The sequence below is a fragment of the Xenopus laevis genome, chromosome 3L (genome assembly GCF_017654675.1).
Source record: "Xenopus laevis strain J_2021 chromosome 3L, Xenopus_laevis_v10.1, whole genome shotgun sequence".
Classification (NCBI taxonomy): Eukaryota; Metazoa; Chordata; class Amphibia; order Anura; family Pipidae; genus Xenopus; species Xenopus laevis.
In genome coordinates this window covers 78,274,324-78,285,795 of record NC_054375.1, presented here as the reverse complement: position 1 = coordinate 78,285,795, position 11,472 = coordinate 78,274,324, and the positions used below count along the sequence as shown (strand labels likewise).

The window sequence follows — 11,472 nt, the reverse complement described above, 5'->3', positions numbered from 1 at the left end:
TTTCAAACGATAGCAAAACATGAAAGGTTTATTCCACATAAGACGGTATGAGAAATAATGACATTAGTAAATGCATATGTACACGGAGCAAGGTGTCAGGACAAAAAGCAAGAAACGTTGCTAACAGCCTCCCACTAAGTGCTACATGCGGTGTGGATCATAACTAATGTGTAGCTCATAAACTCAGCCACCAATAATTCATATTGATACGAAAAATTGTTATGAAGGATGGGCCTTTTTCTTTTTTAACTGGACTCTACACTTGTCATATCTGGAACCTCTACTCCAAGGCAGCATTCGGTGTAACGGCGTCTGTGATTTGTGGAATTATCCCAGAGGGTTCCCATGACTTTCTCATGGTGGCCTCAGAGCTTGACATTTTGAATGTAACACTGCGATCAATGCCTAGCTCTGCTTATAATAACTGTTGAAGTTAATCCGCAGTAAGAAATCCTCCAGATGAGGCTGATATCCTCTGTTTACAAGCTTTGACACCACTAGAAAAAAAAGAGAGAAGTTGCATCATTAAATAAGTTCAATTTCTCTTAAAAGATCTATTTACACACACATCTGTGTTTTTCATTTCTCAGTGAACAGTTTTTATCATGTGCCACTAAACAAAGTGGTAATAAAGAATAATATGTAGCGAAGTGTCAAAGAATGGGAAGACAATTCTTCATTAAATTCTCTAAAAAAAAAAAAAATCTAAATGCCTTTAAAAATGAATCAGCTGTGGGAATATATATATATATATTCATGGAGTATTTGCCTTTTCTCCCTTTTAATAACACATCCTTTAAATCCTCTTAAAATCAGTTATAGATATGACATGTATAGTGATATTTTTTCATCTCCACTGCAGGGCTAGTAACCAGATAAGAAGGTAAATGCAGTACATATGCAGATTTTTGTCTCTACTGAAGAAGAAAGTGCAATAGAGTTGCCTTTCCTGGCTGTACTGTGGATGTAAATACAATGTGTAAGCAATTACAGGGCTGTACTGAGGAGGAAAGTTCAGTATATATCCAGGAAAATGCTTTGGATTGTGGCTTTTTATTTTGATCTTTTCATGATAATAATAATAATAAACATATGAGCATGTATCTATATCTTCATTCACTGTGTCCTTACCTTCAAAAAGAAAGTCAGAATAATACTTGAATGTATTGTAAGATTGTTGCATTAGACCAAAGTTGGGATGAACAGCCATTTGTTTCCCTGTGTCACATATCCATGATTGAGAGATCAACTGCAAGCGGAACTTCAGAATGAGGCTGAAAATACTATGAATTATGTTCATCAGTGGGGCAGCCTTCTCTGTCAATAACCCCCTAGAGTGAAAAAATAAACACAAATGCTTAATAAAATCAACGAACATGAATTACCTATAGTAGTAATGATCCATGTCACCATCTTTTAAGCCTTCTTTTGAGTGTCAGTGACGCTGCACATGTTCAGTGTGTCCTGGGATCAAATCCTTGAGCTATTTCTGACACCAACGAATGGCAGTTAATATACTGGTAAAGAACAGTTTACCAGCAATCATCATAATGGTTGGTGAGCTGTACTAGATTGTGGCAGGATTAATACTGTGTACAGCTATATTTACAATTAGGTTGTAGCAACAATATATGTAATAATGCATTAACATTTGTGCATAGCAAGACAATACATCTGACATTGGCAGAAATATTTTCGGTAACTTAGGACGGCAGATTCCAATGGCAGGAACAGCAGTAACTCTCTACAGGAAACGATACCCTCGAAAATGTAGGTCTCTATAAAGAGATATTGAATACAGCTCATATGTAAAACCCTGCTTCATGTAAGAACCATTTTCATAATTATATACTTTTTTAGTAGTATGTGCCATGGGGTGATCATAAATAGAAAATTTCCATTCCATTGCCTCATGTGGAAACTTGGGCGACTTTGCAAAACGAAATGGTCCGAGTGCCATCCCACCGTCGATTTAGATTGTAGCCGACAGGGAGGCAGTTCGGGAAAAGATTAGTCGCCCGAAGAAGCTGGGCGTCTAATTTTCCCCCAGTAGCTTTGTGTGCCCTGCCCTTAGAGTTGTAGTATTTCTGGTCAGGTGGTCTCTGAGGCAGTACACAGACCATCACAAAATGTTGGTTCAAGGCAAGAGATGTAAAAGGGCAATATTTACTTAAATATATATATTCCAGTTTTCTAAAAGGTCTTTAACTTAATGTGATATAAACTATCTGTTGCTTAAGTGTACACCTGCCTAGATATGTATTGGGCAGTTTGGCTGATTCTGACCATAGCACCTAACTTTCTGGATGTGTACGGGGTAGGGACAGTTTTAAAAAGACCATCCCATATTTCAAACGGAATATTTCAGCCACTGAGTGAGGGGTAACTAGTTCTCCACCTGCACACAGAGGTCCGTATAGCTGAAACTATCTCATATTGTCCAATCATTCCATAGGTCAGTTAAATGACACACATTTGGCACACAAATGGCCAGCTACAATGGTGGAGTTCTTCAGTCAAAGTACAATTTCTATTTCCACTTATCAATTAAGTGAACTGCTCCTTTCCTCCTTCAGTACTCTATCCAAAGATTAAGAATTCTGGGCAATATACCTAAAGAGTGCTTTGTTCAAATAGTCTGCATGTGTCTTGTAAATCTCTTCCAGGTTGCTCACGGCAGACAGTTTGTTCCTGAATTCACACCATGTTACGTGCAGAATCTGGTTAGCAATGTAGCCCTGAATGACTTTAACAAAGTGCTGCATTTCATGTCGATACAGTTGGAGCTGTCTATACTGAACTGAGTTTGAAGCTTGATTCACCAGTGCTAGAACAAGAAATCAAAAAAAGAATTATTAAGAATACTGTACAAGTCTCTTTACACCTCTGTACTTGTCTTTACTGCATTATGGACAATGGGAATTATACACATAAATCTTTGACAGAGACAACGTTTTTCTAATTTTGGTTCTGTACATTACCACAATGAATTTTAAATGAAACAACTCAGATGCAGTTGAACTGCAGACTTTCAGCTTTAATTCAGTGGGTTGAACAAATTGCATAAAAATGTGAGGAAATAAAGCCTTTTTTAAAACAATCACCATTCAAGAAAATTCCACTTCTTTGCTTTAATAAACAACTGGGTTGCTTTGGCTGTATGTTTTTGGTCATTGCCGATCTGTATTATGAAATGCCTCCCAATCAATTTGACTGCATTTAGCTGGATTTGAGCAGACAGTGTCTCTGAACACCTCCGAATTCATTCGGCTGCTTCTGTCCTGTGTCACATGATGGATAAACACTAGTGTCCCAGTGTCACTGGCAGCCATGCACGCCCCCAAGCCATAACACTGCCTCCGCCATGTTTTATAGATGATGTGGTATGCTTTGGATCATGAGCTGTACCACACCTTCTCCATACTTTTTTCTTGCCATTATTCTGGTAGAGGTTGATTTTTATTTCATCTGTCCAAAGAATGTTTTTCCCGAACTGTGCTGACTTTTTTAGGTTTTTTTTTTTTTTTTTTTTTTAGCAAAGTCCAATCTATTTCTATTCTTGATGCTTATGAGTGGCTTGCACCTTGCAGTGCACCCTCTGTATTTACTTTCATGCAGTCTTCTCTTTATGGTAGACATGGATATCGATACACCTACCTCCTGGAGAGTGTTGTTCACTTGTTTGGCTGTTGTGAAGGGGTTTCTCTTCACCATGGAAATGATTCTGCGATCATCGACCACTGTTGTCTTCCTTGGGCGGCCGGGTCTTTTTGTGTTGCTGAGTTCACCAGTGCTTTTTCTTTCTATCTCTGGATGCACCAAACTGTAGATTTTGCCACTCCTAATATTGTAGCAATTTCTCAGATGGATTTTTTCTATTTTTGCAGCTTAAGGATGGCTTGTTTCACCTGCATGGAGAGCTCCTTTGATCACATGTTGTCTGTTCACAGTAAAATCTTCCACATACAAGCACCCCCCTCAAATCAACTCCAGGGCTTTTATCTGCTTCATTGGTAATGACATAACAAAGGAATTGCCCACACCTGCCCATGAAATAGTCTTTGAGTCAATTGTCTAATTACTTCTGAACCCCTGAAATGAAGTGATTGTGTTAAAAAAAGGCTACTATATACTGTAACTATTCATATATGTACAGGGCATAATGCATCTATATCTGAACAATCCCTTGTGAGATACAGGGTTTCTGTTTATTGTAGGTTTAAATTTTGGTTAATATTGCACACAAAATGACCAAATATACTTGTGAATATCCCACACATTCTTACATTCTGTTAGGATGAGCAACACAAAACTGTAAATTCTGAATTCAGAATTTTTATTGTATCAAATTACCTGTTCTTTTTAGGTGAAACCAAACATCCCTTAACGTCCATACCATGTGTTTCAGTTGGAGCAGAAAAGAAAATATTCTGCTATACTTATTCATACACGTGTCAGTGATAACTATGTTGAGAGGCCAATCAACCTTAGGCAGAAAGCATAACATTAAAGATTTGTATGCATTATATACAATATGGGCAACAAACAAGCCACCTGTATGGAAACTAGAATTAAAACACAACCATAAATATAAACCAATTATATATATATTATGTTAGCCAAAGAACCGCACCAAACAGGACTTGATATAAAGTTTCAAAATACAAACTTTATTTTCAACGTTTCGGCTCCATAACTAGAGCTGTCTTCAGGAACCAAAAAAGGTGTGTGTATATATATATATATAATATATATATATATATATATATATATATATATATATATATATATATATATATATATATATATATATATATATATATATATATATATATATATATATATAGTGAAAAAGGATTGCGGCACTCACAGGGTTTTAGTGAAAAAACAAAAAATGTTTTATTATTAAGCCTCAACGTTTCGATCCCCCACAGGGATCTTCGTCAGGAGCAAAAACAAACAAACAAACTGTTTGTTTGTTTTTGCTCCTGACGAAGATCCCTGTGGGGGATCGAAACGTTGAGGCTTAATAATAAAACATTTTTTGTTTTTTCACTAAAACCCTGTGAGTGCCGCAATCCTTTTTCACTGCTTATTTCCCATGCTGGCACCCAGGTATTAATGCTTTCTAGAAAAAAGAACTAATTATCCCCGCAAGCTGGTGATTGTGTGTGGAGAGGTAAATAAAAATACATTTTAAAGTGGTTGTTCACCTTCAGACACTTATTTCAGTTCAGTTGGTTTCAGATAGTTTATCAGAAATAAAGACTTTTTCCAATTCGTTTCTATATGTGACTGTTTTTCTAATATTGATGTGTAAAGTTTCATTTTTCACCTTCTAAAATAGCTCTAGGAGGGAGGGGGTCGCCGACTAACTGTTCTAAATGTATACATTCAGTGGATACAGTTATCCTTAGCTCTGCTGAGCAGAATCCCTGAATTTCATTAAAGGCAATTGTTAGAATTGATACAATAGTTGCTGATATTCCACAAATACTGCTGAGAAATGTATCAACTAAATGTAGCAAATTGTAACAGTTCAGCCAGACTGAAACACTAGAGACAGGAACATTAAACTTTAATTTTGGGAAAACTTTAAAAAAAATAAAAGATCGAAAGCAATTAGAAAAAGCCTTTAATTTATTGCAACCAATCTGAAAACAACTCAACTAATGACGTGTTTGGGAGATGAACAATCGTAATAGCACAAATTGTGCTTTGACTGATGCTGCCTTCCAACAGAGAAAAGCTCTTTTGATTGTTATTGGTCCTCTATAAAACACAAACCTTTCCCTGTGTTAGTGCTTTAGAGCTAATATTACTACATTTTGCTTCTTTCATAAAAGTTTCTGGCCTCTGCCATATCTTTTTAAATTCACAAGTGTAGACGGACATGAGAGCACTATGTTTTAAGAGGGTAGGACAATGCATATTCATACCTTATATTTCAACTCCAAGCAGCTTAATGCATCAGGGGCAGTAGGTGTGAACACTTCTGGAAGATACTTCAGTGCAAAGGTTAGGTTGGAGGCCAGAGAAGAGTCTCCATGCAAACTGTACTGCAGAGCTTTGTTCAGTATAGAATTAAGAACCAATGGATTCAATAGTTCACTTGGTGTTTGTCCGGAACCAAGCTATGAAGAAACAGAATTCATCATGACTGCATGTTCCAAACTTGAATATCTATAAGCAGTTGGACGGTAAACTTCCTAATGACAGGCAGTGAGTCAAGCTTTCATTATACTGCAACTAGAGGAGGAATATTTGCCCCATGAAGACATGAAAACAAGAATTTAAAACTTTAATACATAAGGTAATTGCAGTACAGGTATGGGATCTATTATCTAGAAGGCTTGGGGCCTGGGGTTTGTTAGATATTGCTATAATTTGGATAAGTCGGCTAAAAAACACAACCATTAAAGGGGTTGTTTAACTTTGAGATTACTTTTAGTATGTTGTAGAGAATGATACTTTGCAATTGGTTTTCATTTTTTTATTATTTAGCTTTCTATTCTGCAGCTCTCAAATTTGTAATTTCAGCAATCTAGTTGCTAATGTCCAAATCACCCTAGCAACCCTGCATTGATTTGAAGAAGAGACTGGAATATGAATAGGAGATGGTCTGAATAGAAAGATGAGTAATAAAAAGTAGCAATGACAATTGATGGGTAACTTTTCAGAGCAATTGTTTTAGATGGGGTCAGTGACCCCATTTGAAATCTGGAAAGAGTCAGAAGAAGAAACCAAGTCATTAAAAAACTATAAAATATAAATAATGAAGACCAATTGAATAGTTACTTAGAATCGGCCATTCTAGAACACAAAGTTAACTTAAAGGTGAATAACCCCAATAGGATTGTTTTACAACCAATATAGATTTATGCAGTTTAGCTAGGATCAAGTAAAGTACAGGTTTGGGACCGGTTATCCAGAATGCTCGGACCTGGGATTTTCCAGATAACAGATCTTTCTGCAATTTGGATCTTCATACCTTAAATCTACCAGAAAATCATTTAAACATTAAATACACCATACAGTCTGGGTCTGCTTCCAATAGGGATTAATTATATATTAGTTTGGATCAAGTACAAGGTACTGTTTTATTATTACAGAGATTATAATGGAGTATATAGGAGATGTTCATTCCATAATTCGGAACTTTATGGATAACGGGTTTCCAGATAATGGATCCTATACCCTGTATAAGGTATTGTATTCTGTCAAAGGGAATAAGGAAATAATTTTTTAAAAATTATTTGAAAAAAAATATTCTTTATGGAAGATGGCCTTCTTATCATTCTGAATACGGAGTTTCAGGGTAAGAGATGCCGTACCTGTATTTGATTCTGAATAGTTTGCCCCTTTGGTTACAGACAGACTCACAGAACCAATTCTGCCTTTACAAAGGACCTCAGTGTAAAATGGACCATACTAATACCCAAATACAGTTTCCACTGGTGGAAATATATATTCTAATTTCAAAACAGAAAATCAGGAACGCTTCATTTTCAACTCCAAACCATAGAGGTTTAGCAGGAAAATGAAATCCACAGCCTAACATAATTAAATGAATTACCTTTTCAAACAGCATGTCACTCAGTGACTGAGCAAACTCCCCATCTTCCATCAGCAGAAAATGTCTCATAGCTTCAAAGTGTCTCTCCATCTTTAGCTCCACAAAGTAATAATCCACTATTGCTTTGTTTACCAGATAAACACTTGGAATAAAATAGAGGAAACCAATAATAGGGCATTGTTTATAATAAAGAATGTTTTTGTTCAGTGAAGTCTCGTCATTTCTTTGGTTAGTCAGGTTAGTTAAAAAGCCAGACAGCACTCTGTTAGTAAAGGGAAATTACGAAATCGACTCACTTCAAAGTTGTAGTGGCATATTTACAATGAGAAATTCAATATACAGTTGAATAAAATGGGACAGAGAAAGGGACTAAATTATTTGTCACCAACAAAACATCCATACCTGTGATGAATGATTTTATATATCTCAGCTGTCAATCATATATTAACCTTCTCACCTCTGCCTCAGGCACAGTGATCACTTTCCATCCTGCACTTCCTAGATGTCACTGTACTCCTCACATCACCTATCTTTACTCAAGGTGTATAATGATATAGCCAGTGCATTGGCATGTGCATGAGCTCTCCCCATTCTAGCACCTACACAAGACTTTGGCATAATGCAAAACTTGCCTTAAAGTGGAACTATAGTGAAAATTAAAATTTAATATTAGCTTCAGCATACTGAAATAAGAAACTTTCTAAATACAATCAATTAAAAACACTGTACCGTTTCTGAAATGATTAAGTTTATATTCACTATTCCTTTCTCAGCATCTGTTTCTCTTCATTCTGTCTTCATTCAGGAGTTGGGTGTCGGATGAATGATCCAATAAATCTTATAAGGGGCTCCTTTTGCCTAGATGTATTAGAGCTCACTCTATTAAAATCACCAGAAATCCGGCCTCTCTACATGCAGAATTGTGCAAGGCAGTTATTCTTAAGAGTTTGTTTGTACTGGAATCAGTTATTTGAGTGAGCTCTAATACATCTGCTAGCAAAGGGAGCCCCCCTATACGATATTTTGGATCATTCACGTGACACCCAACTGCTGCATGAAGACAGAATGAAGAGAAACAGATGCTGAGAGAGCAATAGTAAATATAAACTTGATAATTTCAGAAACTATGTAGAATATTTAATGGATTGTATTTAGAAAGTTCTTATTTCAGTATGAAGCTTATATAAAATTTTCATTTTCCCCCTTTAATAACAGTGTCCACAAAATGGCACCTGTCTGCTTCCTGTGATTGTAAATTCCACTACTGAAGGAAACAAGATTTAAATAATTTATATAGTGTAAGTAAAGTTTATTTTGCTCAACTAACTTGGTAGAAAAAATACTTGGAATTATTTCTTAATAAAAAGTCCCCTTATGATTAACAAGCACGGTTTAGTGCACATTCATATTTTATCTTAATAATAAAACATGAGTAAGAGATATTTAGTCTTGTCTATTGGCTTATGTTAAAACCTGTCTAACTTGCCCTTTAGGGAATGAGAATTTGTACAGTTAAATATGTGAGACAAGATCCTGTAAAGCTGCCCATACATTGTAAAATCACCAAAATGAATTTATAAACACTACCACTGAGCAACTCACTCCAGATCTGGCCACTCATGTGGCAGGTGATATAGGGCTCGTTAATTGGTTGCCCCACATTATATGGGGCAGTCTGTGCATAAAAGCATTACATAGTGGAATGCATTTATGGCCTAATGTGGTCGATGTCTGCGGGGATTCCAATCAATATTTTAATGGCCTGATATATTCCAAGGAGGTCATTGTTTGTTCCTCACATACAGGACAGACTGCATATTTGGCAGTCTATAACTGATGGTGCATGGCCAGCTGAATGGAAGAAAACACATATATACACCTAATGAATGAATTCCAGAATATGTTCATACTCACTGTGAGACCATAGGAGCAGTAACTGAATATTTCATCAGTACTGGCAAAGACAGAAGTTCAATAAGTTGAACTGTAGTTTCATCTGTTGCTGACTTAATGTCAGAATCAGTTGGGAAAGAAAACCGATTGGGCATCACATTGCTATAAAGGTGAAGAACTGGAGGATGTGCTGTATAAGGGACAAAAATGAGAAGCATTAATTCAGACACAATGGTTGTAGATCTACTTCTAGGTGTCCTGGCCTGTTTGGCAACACACACATCACACTCATTTTTAACTCTAAATAGAATTATTTCCATATAATACACAAGAGTCATGAATATTCTGTAATCTATATCCTTATAAATGGTTCTTAGTGATGTCATCAGTTATAATCAGTGCTTAGTGATGTCATGTCAGTCATTTCACATGATTCACTGAAACTTGTGCGTTATAATAAATGATGTATCTCCTGTTGTAAAACATAAGGATATTAGAAGTCACCTTGGAGTTCCATGACCTGTACCCTTATATGGTCATGGAACTCATTATTCACTATATAAGCTCCAAAGTATATCTGCATCTTTACTGCACAAAATATGTAAATGTTTGTACTGTACGTATTTATGTGCTAAGTAAGTGACTCACACATTAGTTCATAACTGTCTTGATATTTTTCAAGGCAATACTTCTCTGCAAGGCCTTTTAAATACTCCTGTTGCTTTTCCCATGTATGATCATCATTCCCAACATTTTCTTCTCCGTTAGTTCCAAAATCCAGGGTGTCAGACATACATGGCAAACTCTGTGCAGTATTTGGCGATGCTTCTCCATCACAGACAGAATCAGCTGCCTAAAACGATTGGTCAGAAAGAGTTTTAGTCTAAAAAAAAAACAAATGGCCTACATAACCTACCTGGGGCAAATATACTCTGTTTGTTTATGCCATGCAGTTTTAATATTTATAGATTTGAATTGTTTCCCCTTAAGCACTAAAATATGGGATGTACAGAACATTAATCCATTGGACATTTCCATTGTCATAAATGATTGGGTGATACGATTATGTTTGCCTCTGAGAGATTCTTTATAAAAACAAATAGCTGTGGTCTCTTTAGAACTACTTGAGCTTTCCAAATATCACAAAAACATTCATCAAAATGAGAAAAAATCAAGTTTCATCTTATGGAGCTATAAAGATTTGGAATTTTCTTCTTGGATTGGTTATCAAAACACTGATTCAGGAAGTAGTCCAAATGATGTCCCCTATGGAGTTAGAAGGATATTTATTTCCTTTCTGAAGCAGTTTTAGACATTTTGTTTTCCCACCAACTAGAAGTTAGGTAGTCTTTACTTGGGTAATAGCTGAAGCTTGATAAACTTATGTCTCTTCATCTTCAACTAAAATGTAACTACATTAGAACGTTGATGTCTTGGATATAATTTCCAATTTTAATTTTACATCTCCGGGTTTTACTTCTTCCCGGAATTGAAGTACTTTTTTCACTGCCCTATACAGGAAAGTGGCGTCTTTCCTCACCCCTGCCCCAGGATTTAACTCTGTTTTGCCAACAACCCCTGGGAAATGTAAAATCTCAGTTCTCCTGTATGTAAATATTTCTACTAATTACAATTCAATACAGTCTGATGTCACTCAAAATGTGCAATGAGAGACATACTTCTGTATTAGAACCATGTTGCAACCTCATAATAAAATCTCATAAAGATGAAGCATTTGAGCACCAAGGAAATTTACCTGCACTCTCTGCTCTAGTGTTGAAGATCTTTTCTCTGTGTCATCGTTTGAGTTTCCTTGATCAGGAACAGGGACTGGAGAATCTGTTAACGTGCCTCCCGCTGAGTAAAATACAGCATAAATCACAAAACATAAGATTAATTTTATATTTAAGAAAAAAAAATTTATTCAGTGTACTGTTTTAAATGAACAGAAGACCTTGGCCCATGCATTTTTATTATTATTTTATTTATCCATTTCTGAAGAA

General features: G+C 36.0%; 1 protein-coding gene across 5 annotated transcripts in view; it reads right to left on the bottom strand.

Moving 5' to 3' along the window:
* Positions 1–11,472, bottom strand: part of tubgcp6.L (tubulin gamma complex associated protein 6 L homeolog) — a 40,898-nt gene continuing 29,426 nt past the window's right edge. For 3 of the 5 annotated variants that reach the window (XM_018250749.2, XM_018250750.2, XM_018250751.2), the window contains 9 exons: positions 11,226–11,326; positions 10,118–10,322; positions 9,491–9,659; positions 7,577–7,718; positions 5,940–6,134; positions 4,354–4,486; positions 2,614–2,827; positions 1,132–1,331; positions 1–497 (listed from right to left, as the gene is read on the bottom strand). In XM_018250749.2, coding sequence (XP_018106238.1) covers positions 406–497; positions 1,132–1,331; positions 2,614–2,827; positions 4,354–4,486; positions 5,940–6,134; positions 7,577–7,718; positions 9,491–9,659; positions 10,118–10,322; positions 11,226–11,326 — 1,451 coding nt within the window. In that variant the 3' untranslated portion in view covers positions 1–405. 5 annotated transcript variants of the gene reach the window in all.